The 14,208-nt window shown below is 38.8% G+C and overlaps 1 protein-coding gene across 5 annotated transcripts in view; it reads right to left on the bottom strand.

The window, feature by feature from the left end:
- The window catches only part of zranb3 (zinc finger, RAN-binding domain containing 3), a 180,865-nt gene that overhangs the window by 42,256 nt on the left and 124,401 nt on the right, over positions 1–14,208 (bottom strand). For all 5 annotated transcript variants that reach the window (XM_030746915.1, XM_030746910.1, XM_030746895.1 and 2 more), the window contains one exon: positions 5,663–5,817. In XM_030746915.1, coding sequence (XP_030602775.1) covers positions 5,663–5,817 — 155 coding nt within the window. The remainder of the gene's footprint in view (positions 1–5,662; positions 5,818–14,208) is intronic.

The raw sequence follows: 14,208 nt of genomic DNA on the forward strand, positions 1-14,208 counted from the left end.
GTCTCTTATCTGAGTTAGTGGGGAAGGAATTTGATCCCTCATGAATGAAGCAAAAGGGCGTTAAGCATCACAATGCGATCAATGCGAAAGTCTGTTGGCAAATAGGCAAACTGAGGAGTGTCAAGAATACACAGGAGTGTATTCAGAGTCACACTGCTGTTAAACTGAAGCTCGTATTAGTCTGCTTGGTGGGTGGGGGGGGCAGGAAGCTTCAATGGTGAAAGGTGCTAAAAGAAAATTTTGCTTGATTACCGAATGAAATACCTGAAGTCTTCACACAAAAGCGCCTCATGGGTGACTAATGGACCCATTATACTTGGGGCATCGGCCGTGTTGTTATTGCGTTGTTGTTGTAGTTAATCATTATTTAAACAGAGCAGCACGATGGTCGCTATATTTCAGCAGCTGTGGCCACCATATATTAGTCCTGTCAGTCAATAAAACAGGAGAGTATTATAAACCAGGTGCTCCAGTGATTTTATAAAGATGGTAGACAAGTGAAAGAACAAAGCCTACTGCTCTGTTCATCCCATTTCTGTGGCAATGACAAACGTGTATCAGCAGAAGTCGAGTCTTGGGGCCAGATTGTCTAAGACTGCGCTAGCTCAAAATCTTCTTTTGGTGCTAAAAGGTTACTGTTATTTCTGCAGTTGCAGAAATATTTGTATTTGTAGTAGTTTTCCTTTGTGAATCATTAAAAAACAGGGTTTACTCAGATTTCCAGCAGGTTCTGGAAAAATGTGATTACGGTGCCGTGAAAAAGTATTTGCCCCGTTCCTGATTTTAGATCATAATATAAATTTTAATATTGGCTAAAAATAACCTGAGTAAATACAAAACACAGCATCCTTAATAAATGAAATGTTGATTTCATATATTAAGGGGAAAAAATATCCAAACCTACCTGGCTCTATGTGAAAAACTAATTGCCCCCTAAACCTACTAACTGGTTGTGCCTCCTGTGGCAGCAAGTGGAGATTTTATCAGGAAGAATGTGCAGTTGCCATGGATCAAAGCTGTGAGTGCAGAGCCAAAACCTTTGGAGTGACCTGCAGCTTTTCCTGGACACCTGGGGTGGCTGTGGCTCGGTTGGTAGAGCACCTACTAATCGGAAGGTTGGTGGCTGCTCCGGGCTGCATGCCAAAGTATCCTCGGGCAAGATACGGAACCCCAAGTTGCTCTCCAACGCAAGCATTGGAGTGTGAAAGTGTGACTGTTAGATAATAAAAGCACTTAGCTTAGTTACATATGGAAGTGCTTGTATAAATGGGTGTGAATGGGTGAATGCAAGCATGTTGTGTAAGCGCTTTAAGTGCTCAATTAGAGTAGAAAAGCACTATATAAGAACTAATCCATTTGTCATTTACTCTTTGGTGAGGTGTATCAGGCATGTTGAACTGAGAGAAGGCCCCGAGACAGACCCAGGACACGGAAGTAAGATGATGTCTCTGGACTGGCTTAGTGATACCTTAGTGTCCTACAGAAAAACTGGAGGAGGTGGATGGGTACAAAGAGGTCTGGGCATCTCTGATTGGACTACTGTGACCCAGATAAGTGGCAGAAATTGGATAGATGGACGCTATCAAGACATCAAACTGACTCAGTGATAATAGTAACATTTAAAGCCTACACTATCAGTTATACAATAGTCACACAGAACTAGACACTGGTCAGTGACCCCCTGATAACATCCGGTCACTAGGGAAAAATGTGTATTCCCTGACTGGTTGGAGAGGATACTTGCTGTTGCTAGGTGAAACTGCCGAAAGAGGGTGCTACACCAAAAACCTCCTTGTGAATGTTTCGGATGCTAGCATATTGCCAGGGCCGCCTGTAGTTTGTATGGAAGACACTAACTTGTCTCCAAACAGTTGCCAACTACTCGCTCGGTGCTTTGTCAGTGCTTCACTAGTTTGCAAGTGTCTTCCATACAAACTATGGGCAACCACAGCAATCTGCTAGCAACTAAAGCTATCCTAAAGAGGTTTCTGGTGCAGCACTCTCCTTTGTGATAGACTTTACCAGAGACAGCCAGCAACCTCCAGCAACCACTCACCAACCAGCTGGGGAATATACATTTTTCCCTAGTTACCAGTGGTTGCCGGGGGTGTGTGTGTGTGTGTGTGTGTGTGTGTGTGTGTGTGTGTCACTGAGCGGTCTCTAGACCTGCATGACTGAGCTTTAAGTACTAAATAATTCTGTTATTCTGTTATGTCAAGTAAACTGAGTTCAATATTTAAAATTGTCGGGCTGCCTCTTTCAGTTTAGATTACTTCCAGAACAGATATTTGTGCACCAAACATATTAAATAAAATGCTTAGAAGACAGCTTTACTGGGTGCTGACAAATACAGGAGAACTGTAGATGAAAGAGGAAATGTTAGAAGGCTTGGAGATGGGTGGCACTTTATTAAATCATTTTGGCAATCCTCTGGTAAATCCTAAACCTTTAATTTGTATTGAACGGAAGGATATGAATGGATTTAAAAAGCTTTTCTTTCACCTTTTACTCCACAGCAAAGAAGGCTGGTCCATAGAGGGAGGGAAGGTTGCTGCTTTGCTATTTTTGAGAGGCACAAAGAAGATCAATAAAAGAGTAATTGGTTAAAATAAACCATTACCAAATCTCAGTATCATTAATAAAATATTTTTTCTTATGTCTTTGGAAAAAATCCATTACTGAAATAGATTCGAATGCTTCAGCAGTAATGCCTGCACAACATGCAAGAGGGGAAAGGGCAATATGCAGTTTGTATTGAGAAAGGAAGACAGCCTCCGTTACTGATTGTTGCACATTCACAATTTTGGGAGAATCATGTTGGGATTGTTTGCACAGTATTCCTTTCTCGCATGCTGCACACAGCAGAAAAATAGTCCACTTTACATATGTTTGCACTACTGGAAATACTGCATGTGGTTTAGGTTGGGCGCTGTCTGGGTAGCACATGCAAGAGGCAGGATACAGGACGCAAAATCAGTGTTGAAGACACTAAAAAAAAAAAAAAGAAAAAATTTAAAATTGCTGCACCTTTTACTACGATGTGGGCCTGCTGCCCGGGACATTTGAATTCTTACGTGAACCTCTTGGCTTCAGTTATTGCACTGAACTGACAGTAAAGTCAGAGTAACATATAAGAAAAAATATAAACATGTTGGATCTACTGTACTTATAAATGCACCAATAATTTTGTTTAGGCCTTTTGAACAGAGTTAAAGCAGCCCTGAATTACAGGATTGTTACACTAAGAAAAGAACGGAAGAGGTCAATCAAGGTTAATATTAATAATTATTGATTATTAATAAGCATGTAGTTGTCTTCACCCTGTGCTAAATTGGATATGACACATTATACCATGTTTTTCCTGTCTAAGCTCATTAAAGCCGGCTTTCATGCCATTTCTACATTAATTAAATGCAGTCGTTTTAATCACTGTTACTTCAGTTTTTTTCTTCCTAAACTTTGACTTCCTAAATGTCGCCTGGAACAGTTTTGTTACATCTGTTGCTAACTGGCAATGTCTGAAAGAAAAGCACATCTCTTTTTGTAACTGTATTATTTGCGGCTCAAACTTGAACAGATCTTGAAAATGAAATTGTGTTTTATTCAGCCCTCGGTTAAATCTGACTAGAGCATGATGGTATAAAATAAAACACTGAGTGGGCATCACACCTTTATATGTACTTTTGGCCTTTTAGCTATTTTTGTTGCCTTGAGAACGGAAATAGAAAGTACTGCGCCACACGTCTGACTTTAAAAAGAGCTCCTGAAATAATGCTGATTTGAGTTATTTATAGAAAATTAAGATAAATGACTAACGAGCCAAATAACTAATGCAGTGCTCTGCCTTGCATATATCAGATACTTTTACTTGTACTTTTTTTTTGCAGCTTGGAGCTATAATTTTTTTTCTGCAGTTAGCCAGCCACAGCCCGTCACCGTCACAGCAAGACACCATGTTGTTTTTGAAAATTCGAGTTCAATTCAGTTATGCACAACAGATGCAAGCCTAGGAAAAATCCTCTCTCAGCAACTACATCAAAAGGAAATGAAATGATAGAAGCCGGCAGAAAAATGTTCTCAGGAGTTGGGCCATGACAGACAAACAGGCGTCACAAGTCAAAAACAAAAGAATATTATAATTAAACCTTTAGCTCTAACTCTTCCACAGAGATCTGCAACATCACAAGTCAACTTTAAAGTAAGTTACTTTTTTAATACTTTTGTCTTGTATTGGATTCTTTTTGCATAACTTAAAGAAATGTCTGTCACTATACAGCTACCTTACTGACCTACATTAATAGCTGTAGGTCAGAAAGGTTCAAGCATGTTAGATTAATGTCCGAATTGTATAATGTTCAGGTATCACTGAATGTAATAAACTGGTCTTTTCTTGCACACAGGTGGCTGTGGGTCAGATTCCCTTCTCGGACCTTAATAAATACCTGCAACTTCACGTGGCAGGCAGACAAAAATGAGATTTGACTCACATGGCACAGTAACTCTCTATTCTTCTTCTTCAGCTTTTCTCTGCTGATCTGTTTTGGGATCGCCACAGCGGATCATTTGCCTCCATCTTTCCCTATCCCTCACACCCCCTTCTGTATGGCCTCCACTGCATATCAGTCAGCTCTCTCCATTTACCAGTTATAGTAACTATACTTAAAGTCCCAACTCTCAATTCCACATTCATTCCTTTCCTTTTCTCTTGCTGCCTCTGAACATACCTTCCTCCTCTCCGCTCGTCTTCCTCTGTCTTTAGCCAACAGGAGCAGTTTCCATTGGCTCCATGCTGGCCAACAGCACATGAGGAAATTGTTGTTAACCTGGGCCTTGACTGATCCGATATGTAAATCATCTTAATGATCCTAATGTTTGACTCCGCTAAGATTTTATGCCACATATCCTTCTAGACGCTTCCTCCCCCATTTATCAGGGCTTTTAACTGGTACTAGGAGTATATTGGTTTGTGTTCTCCTAGCTGAGTTTAACCTGCTTACAATCATATCCTATAGGTCAGTTGAGCTCCACCTGAGCTTTGAGAAATATCCAGATAACTGCTGCCCCAACCTCCAAGACCCCACGCAGTCCCCATCAGTTTCTAACAGAAGATTTCACCCTCATATCAGAACATGTCAATTCTCCTTCAGCTGCCTCCCATGGATCTGAATTCCCATCCTGTTTCTGGAGAACTGTATTATTTTTAGTAGATTATGTGCTCCATCATCAGGTTTTTGACCCCTTATTGGCGCTCCTCTTGGTAGATTCTATTTGCCATCATTGGTTCATAAACTTTCCACTTCTGTTATGATTTTTTTTGACAATTGTGGCAACACACTAATTTGTTTCTCTCAGTAAAGCTCACTCTTAGAGAACCCGAAATAAAAGACATGATGTGCAGTACAGAGTGGCAGAAAATGTTCCCTCAGAAAAGATCAGAAAGCAAAAATCTAGTTACGACTTAAACAATGACTTGCATTTTAGATCAGGGTAATTCTTTGGCACAGATGGACAATATAGGCAGATGCAACATTTCCTGTAATTGCACAACTTTGAGAAAAACAAATTATTACAGAAAAACGTTAGCAAAACATCTCTGGCCCCCTTATGAGCTAAGACTATGATCAAATATGCACAAATCAAACACTCAGACAGGCAGCAGTACCTTGGAGTAAAGATATATTCGGTCTGTGTACTGGCTGGCGCAGAACTGCAGGCCTGGGTAGAAGGGATGGGCGTTGTTGGCGTCTTCGCCACCATTGCCCTCATCATCATCATTAGCATCAGCAGCAGAAGACAAACACGGCACAGCTCCGCAGTCTGCAGGGAGAGAGGAATAGGCTGACTAATATCTCACTGAGCATATATTATTGGCTCATTATTGGTTTTCACTTCTTTATTGGTACTCTGTTTGCTCCTCTGGTGATGCAATGAGTAGAAGAGACATTAAACTCCAGCAGCTTCTAAGATTTATTATACTGAGCACAATATTGAGAAGATACAGCATTTGTAGCAGATCATTCAAATATGTACGCGTATATACTAGATGCATGGAAAAACAACCATATATTAATGCTTATTGCTTTCAAACACTTGATTAAGAATCTGAAATGAAAATGTTGAAGCAATTATCTATGACATTTTCATATAAATGGGAATCAAAGTCAACATTCTCGCTATCAGCAGTTGACATTACTGCAAACAAACGTGGAGGTTTAAACTCTGCTTCACCCTAAAAGCAAAAGCAACAGATTATTGAAGCAATAGAGGAATTCTCCATCACTACAAAATATGACTGCCTAGGACCAAAATATTAAAATAAAATGCATGAAATTAGCAACGTCTTTTGTCCAACATTATCAACAGGTAATCTCTGATGCATGAATACATTTTAATTTAGGTAAAACAATGAAACAAGCCTGGGCAGAATCTTGCCCTTAAAGCAGTGGCGGCTCCAGAAATATTTTTCTGCAGGTGCTAAGGGGGGGCTAAGCATTTTACAGAGGGTGCTATGAAAGATCATTTTTTTCTTTCAGTTCTCAACACACACAGACACAAGTTATTTTCTTGGGGGTGCTATGACTTGTCCAGAGTGAGCTATAGCACCCCCTAGCGCCCCCCCTGGCGCCGCCACTGCCTTAAAGTCATGTCTCTGTCTAATATCTGATTCTGATAGTCTTTTTAAAAAAAAACTGACTGAAGCAATCAAACAAATTAACATAAAGTTAAATATTTTGGGAAATAAGATAAGATTGACATCAGTCACATGGTCATATGTACAGAACTAGCATCACAGGGTGAGGCTAGACCAGTATTTCTTAAACTGTGGGGTGTACCCCACTGCTGGGATGCAGGTGTCATGACAGGTGGGGCGCAAACGGCCGGGTAGAAAAGTGATGCGGAACAAATGTTGAACATCAGATTATTTCTAATGGCAGAACAAGGAAACAAGCACACGTTAGCAGGTACATTAGCTTAGCGACTAGCTAGGATAGAATAGAATGCCTTTTTTGTCATCATACAGGAAGTACAGTGAGACTGGAAAAAGAAAACGTTTGAGAACCACTGGGCTAGACTAGCTTAGTAAAATAATAAGCCACATTTTTTTAATAAAAGAGGTGGTGGTAGAAGTTAAAAGTAGAGAATATCGCAGGAAAAAATGATAGGATGTCCTGCATGTGGAAACTAACACATTTCAGGCTGGATTAAAACACATATTTGTCATGGTCTGTGTTTTCTTAGTCCTTAATTTTTTTTTTTTAGGACTATGTGTCCATTTAAGTTTTTTTGTTCCATTTCCATCCTTAATTCTAATTAAGGCCCGATTTGAACTTTAAACTGATATCTTTTGTTTTTGGCACAATACTTTAAGTGAAAGTTCAAATCCATGGATGGATGGATGGTAACTTGGAAGATAACTCTCAGTTTTAACTTTATTTTACAAGCTTTGAGCATTACAAAGTTAAACCACATCATTGCACAGCAGTTGTTTGTGCTATGGCTCAATAAAAATTTCAGTTTTTCTTTATGAGGGTAATAATTCTGACCCTGGTCATTTTTATTCTGTTATTGTGTGCAAACAGAAATAATTAATGCTTTCTAAAAAAAAAAAATAGTATGTTTAGAAATGCTATGGTAAAAATTTCTTGCTCTCTTAAAAATACACTTAGGAAAATTAGGACTAAAACTTTAAATTTAATGGGGGTGGGGGTAATAATCTTATCATCTGTATTTGTCCCTTCTGCCTTGTTTTTAGTTTTACTTCCCTCTTTGTCTCGTCTTCTGATTCATTTTGACTGTGTCCTCTACCCCCGGTTGCCTTTCTGTGTGTATATACAGTAAGGGTGTTTCCTCCTTAGTCTTTGCTTAGAGCATGTCTCGTGTTTATTTGTTCCATGTTCAGTAGTTTACAATTTTTTCCTCCTGTTTTACCTTTTGGACTTCCTAACAGCCTAATAAACAGCTTGGTTTTTGTTAAATCCTGCCTGCCGCTCATGTCTACATTTTCATAAACACATTTGATTTATGTATGTTTTGTCTTTTACTTTGCAATCAGTTATCACAATGAATTCATTATGTAAATCTCTAATAAACTAGGCAAAAATGAATAGCATGTCACAGTGTTTGTGTGTCTTTCCCCACTGTTATCCTTTGTATACGGTCTGCTGTGGGCTGTGCTGCATGGGGATGCTCCACTCACTCAGAGATAAGAGTTTGCATGCACAGCTATCCCACTGATACTGTGAGCAGAAAAATGGTTGGCTTAATTTAAAAGGAACAATCTTAGCTATGGATTAAGAAAACAACAAATGTGTAAATGAATTATATACAAGCACTGCATCTAAACTTTTTTTTTTTTTATTACAAAGACCAGACCACTGGGAAGCATAATATTTGGCTTATTAAAAATAAGAAGCAGGTAATGCTTGAAAAGCACAGTCTCAGGGTCAGGGTGCTGTCTCACTGCAGAGTCTTCAGGCTGAATCCTCCTGAGGTTCCTGAGGTTTTAAGAAAAAGAGACAGAAAATGTTAGACTCGCCTGCGTAGGCTTGGACGGGTAAATGCATTAGGAGGCATGTTTCTACCCTGTAATACAACGTTTGTGTGATAGCATACATATATTTTGAATAAAACTTTTAAGTATTTAGTATAATTCCCCATTTAGCCTGCTGGTGTCATATTTTAAACTTACCCGGTGTTTTCAGCCTCTTTGAGTCCTCGACCTTCCCTCTGCTTCTGCAATGAGTGGAGCCGTAATATAACACAGTCAACAAGCCTAAAAACACTATTTACAGTACAAGACTTCTCAAATATGCTCTCTATTTATACCCATATATCACAAAAACAGCTGTTGGTTGTGCAGTTATTTTATCATACTAGATCACACTCACAGTGGATACATTTGTTTATACAGACCAGACAACTACAGGCAGTAAAGTGATATTTAGGCCAAATTTCATTTCGTCAACCCAGCAAACAGTCATGTTTTGAAGCTTTTCATTTTCTGATTTCATAATGTTGGAGGAAATAACATTAAGAGAAAATAATTTACAATTAAGTAGTGGTTCCTAGTAATTATTATGTTTTTGCTAGCGTAATCTGGCATCAACTAACATCTACACATTCATTGGTGGATAATCCACCAATATGTTTATGTATGCTGATGATATAGTCTTTTTTTAAACATCTTACCTTTAAAAAAAATGCTGCTACATTTCTATGGCGCAGGTAGCGTATGTTGCTAACTTCTGGGAACTATCGCGAAGCTCCATGATCCGCCATTGCTGTAAATAATAAAATAAAATGGCCCCCTGGAGTAAGTGTAGATGACGTGACTATTACCATTCAAGGGCTCTGGCCTAGCGGTATGATCCCGCCAATCAACCAGTGAAATTTGTCCCTACCGCTGCAGGTATCATTCCATCTTTAGGCTGTAGGGATAGTGCTGCTCTGATTGATCGACGGTTTCTTATAAACCCAGTGGAGTTTTTAAAAATCAGAAGATTAATTGTTTATTAAAGTGCTACAAGTGACTATCTTTTTGCATTATTACTAAATCACAACCATTCAAAGAATGGACACATTTAAAGATTTATAGATAAAAGATAAATAAAATTGTTTTGTTTAATATGACAGAAGTTTTGAAATATAAAAAACCAAAGTATTTTAGCCTGGCTTTTGCATGCTATGTCAATTATATGTAACTCATAATAACTTTATATATTTTTATATTAAAAGGGAAAATAGAAAAGTAAATGAGCCAAGTCTATTACCATCACAACAATGCTACATGTAAATCTAGCTAGCTCAGCTGGTAATACAAAGTTCATAAAACAGTTTATTTAATACATGTTTTTCTACCACTGACTCATATTACATATTAAAAATACAAGTTTTGCGACTGGAGAAAGATGAATATTTGGGAGCCAAATTAAAATCTACCAAATGTAGTTATTAACTGAAATTATAGCAAAAATGTGTTTTTAAATTAAAGTTAAAAATTATTAAAAAAAATATTTAAACATAACTGTAATATATATATAACTGTAATATATATATAACTGTAATATATATATAACTGTAATATATATATATATATATATATATATATATATATATATATATATATGGCAACTCAGACATGAAGCAGTGTTAATACCATAGACAGTAGATGACATAGATGTAGCTAATGTGACGTTACCCATTGTTTCTAAATGTTTTGAAGCCTCAAGATGAGCATTTCTGTCATCGCCATTAATGGATTTGATGAGAAGTGGGTGGATTTGACTGTGAATTAGCCAGTATTATTAGAAAGCATTGCATCAATTTTCATTGTTATACAGAGGATACTCAGCTTTACCGGTCAATGAAGCCAGATGACACACATCAATTAATTAAACCGCAGGAATGTCTTAAAGACATAAAGGCCTGGATGACCTCTAATTTCCTGCTTCTAAATTCAGATAAAACTGAAATTCTTGTACTCGGCCCCACAAATCTTAGAAACATGGTGTCTAACCAGATACTTACCCTGGATGGCATTACTTTGGCCTCCAGTAACACTGTGAGAAACCTTGGAGTCATTTTTGACCAGGATATGTCCTTCAATGCACATATTAAACAAATATGTATGACCGCTTTATTACACTGTTATTACGTGTTATTACACTCACCCATATAATGCATACCGTGTATGCTATGTACCTTACCGGCTACAAATGTATTTAATATTTTGATATCTGTATATAGTGTTTTGATGTGTGTGTATATGTAAATGTGTGTATTGATATTGATATATATATTTGATGTATATAGTGCTTATGTATATGTGTATAGTTTTTTGCTATTTTATTTTATTTTATTCTATTCCATTTTAGTTTTAGTTTAGTTATTTGTTCTTACTCATCCTTTTCATTTTTTCTCTGTACTGAGCTGCTGTAATGGTCAAATTTCCCTGTCGTGGGATCATTAAAGTTTAATCTTGTCTTATCTTTTTTGCATTTGCGCAACATTTCTAAAATTAGAAACATCCTTTCTCAGAGTGATGCTGAAAAGCTAATTCATGCATTTATTACTTCTAGGATGGACTATTGTAATTCATTATTGTCAGGCTGTCCTAAAAACTCCCTGAAAAGCCTTCAGCTGATCCAAAATGCTGCAGCTAGAGTACTGACAGGGACTAGAAAGAGAGAGCAGATTTCTCCCATATTGGCTCCTCTTCATTGGCTCCCTGTTAAATCTAGAATAGAATTTAAAATCCTTCTCCTCACATACAAGGTCTTGAATAATCAGGCCCCATCTTATCTCAAAGACCTCATAGTACCATATCACCCTAACAGAGCACTTTGCTCTCACACTGCTGGCTTACTTGTGGTTCCTCGGATACTTAAGAGTAGAATGGGAGGCAGAGCCTTCAGCTTTCAGGCGCCTCTTCTGTGGAACCAGCTCCCAGCTTGGATTCGGGAGACAGACACCCTCTCTATTTTTAAGATTAGGCTTAAATAAAACTTTCCTTTTTGATCAAGCCTATAGTTAGGGCTGGATCAGGTGACCCTGAACCATCCCTTAGTTATGCTGCTATAGGCCTAGTCTGCTGGGGGGGTTCACCTTATTTACTTTGTTTATACTCCACTCTGCATTTAATCATTAATTGATATTAATCTCTGGCTCTCTTCCACAGCATGTCTTTTCTCTCCCCTCAGCCCAACCGGTCGCGGCAGATGACTGCCCCTCCCTGAGCCTGGTTCTGCTGGAGGTTTCTTCCTGTTAAAAGGGAGTTTTTCCTTCCCACTGTCGCCAAGTGCTGCTCATAGGGGGTCGTTTTGACTGTTGGGTTTTCTCTGTATTATTGTAGGGTCTTTACCCACAATACAAAGCGCCTTGAGGCGACTGTTTGTTGTGATTTGGCGCTATATAAATAAAATTGAATTGAATCCACACGCTTATTGGCCAATGACTTTTGACCGAAAACTCATTAGCCAATGAGCCAATGCTCTCAGAAAGCCATTTTCCCATAGACTTCTATACGACCAGAAGTCTTTGCAACCACAGCTATCGCCATCTGGTGGCCTTCAGATATAACGCAGCTTCAAGGCACTTCAGCACTGGCTTCATTTTTCCGACCCAGAAGCTACATCCAGGTGTACGGTTAATGCTGGGCAAGGCTAATCACATCTTCAGTAGAGCTCAACATAGACACAAGTTAGATATCTGTAACTCTAATTTGAGTCACTATAGAAAACTATTCCTTCAGTATAATGCTGTTCAGCAACACACAAAGGCCATTTCTTTGACAGAAACTGCCCAATTTATTTTTCAGAACTTCACTTTAGAATTTGCTGAACAACAGGATTGAAACACAGCTAGAGAGGGGAAAAAAAAGAGTGATAAAATGATAGCTACAGAAGGAGAGAAACAGAGAAAGAAGAGAGAGGGAGCGGGTCATTAATGTCAGCTATGTAGCTTGCTCATCCTGCCAGCATCTAGCGAGAAAAGGTCAGGCGGTGGAAATGAGACCGCCACTGTTCGACCACGCTTCATTTAGACAATGACCTATAACACTCTGATAATACTTGCCTTAAATCACTTCGCGTGGCCAGTTGTCTGCCTTGTCGGTGTGTGTGTGTTAGTGAGAATGTATATGTGTGTGTCCATCTGGCTTGCTAATGGGGGGAAAATACTGACACAGGCTGTCTGTGACAAGAGAGTTTCCATTGAACAAGTGCTGCCCTGCACCTGCACTGGATCTCTAGTGGTTATGGGAAAAAGACATCTCTCCAGTGTTTTGGTTGGCAAACGAAAGACAACTCCAAGTGTGAAGACTGCTCTGCGGTCACTTCCTGTTGCCAGGCCACCGTCAATCACCATTTTTGAGAATTATATTTATTTAAGAAATTGTCTTGATTTGGAGCAGTGTTTGGCTCCATTTCCTGGCCTGTTTGTTTCTTCTTGTCTTGTTTTCTTCTTTGGTGGCAAACTCCTACTCATCTTAGCACATTTTCACTACCAGCTGTTAATCAGTGGAAAACCATGACATCATCAGTGTGAGTGTGTACTTTGCTGCTGAAAGCACAAAGAGGACAATATACAAACTCACTCATAAAAAGGTGACTCTGTGGCAGTATTATTACTGGTCGCAGACTGTGTTAAGCTTGTGAGCTCAAAAAATATATCATATTCCTCACTGTAATGAATTAGAAATCTGACATACACTATATTGCCAAATGTATTCACCTGTCTGCCTTCACACACATATGAACTTGAGTAACATCCATTCTTAATCCATAGGGTTTAATATGATGTCGGTCCACCCTTTGCAGCTGTAACAGCTTCAACTCTTCTGGGAAGGCTTTCCACAAGGTTTAAGAGCATTAGTGGGAGTTTCTAACCATTCTTCCAGAAGCACATTTATGAGGTCAGACACTGACACTGGATGAGAAGGCCTGGCTCACAGTCTCCTCTCTGATTCATTCCAAAGGTGTTCTATCGGGTTGAGGTCAGGACTCTGTGCAGGCCAGTCAAGTTCATTCATGCAGTCATGCTGGGACAGGAAGGGGTCATATAGCCGATGTGGATAGCTAGCATCAGTGAATAGAGCTCGCTGATAAATTGCGTGGCCTCACTGAGTGTATATAAATATGGACCCAGCCAATGTAATGTCACCCACTGGTTAATGGAGTTCTATTACATATATTAAGCCTCAAGCTGAAACAGCATGTGACGGGGGATCTCAAACTTTCACGCTCATTGGCTAATGACACGTGATTGACAGTTTAGTTCCAGACTCTATAAAATCTTCAGGAAAGTTAACATTTCCCCCTAGACTTCTATACTGCTGGAAATCGTTTAGCAACCACAGGAGTCTCCACCTGATAGACTCCGAAAAAGATGCAGGTTTAAGAAATTTCTGCGTTGGCTTCACTTTTCCGACCAGTAAGCTCCATCCGTCTTTTATATACAGTCTATTCAATTCAGTTGACATTATTTGAAGTGCATCAAAAAGCCAAACACAACGCAGTAACCACACGGAAAATAATTCCAACAAACAAAATAACAAACTATATCAAACTGTCAGTGTTAATATGGACATAAATTGATCTTTTTGTTAAAGAAAATGAAATAACTGCGAATGCTATCAATGAAACTCTTAGAAAGAAAAACAGTGGGTCTGTACACTCCAAATGTTCACCTGTAAATCAGTTGTAGAGTGAA

Source organism: Archocentrus centrarchus, chromosome 2 (assembly GCF_007364275.1).
Source record: "Archocentrus centrarchus isolate MPI-CPG fArcCen1 chromosome 2, fArcCen1, whole genome shotgun sequence".
Taxonomy (NCBI): domain Eukaryota; kingdom Metazoa; phylum Chordata; class Actinopteri; order Cichliformes; family Cichlidae; genus Archocentrus; species Archocentrus centrarchus.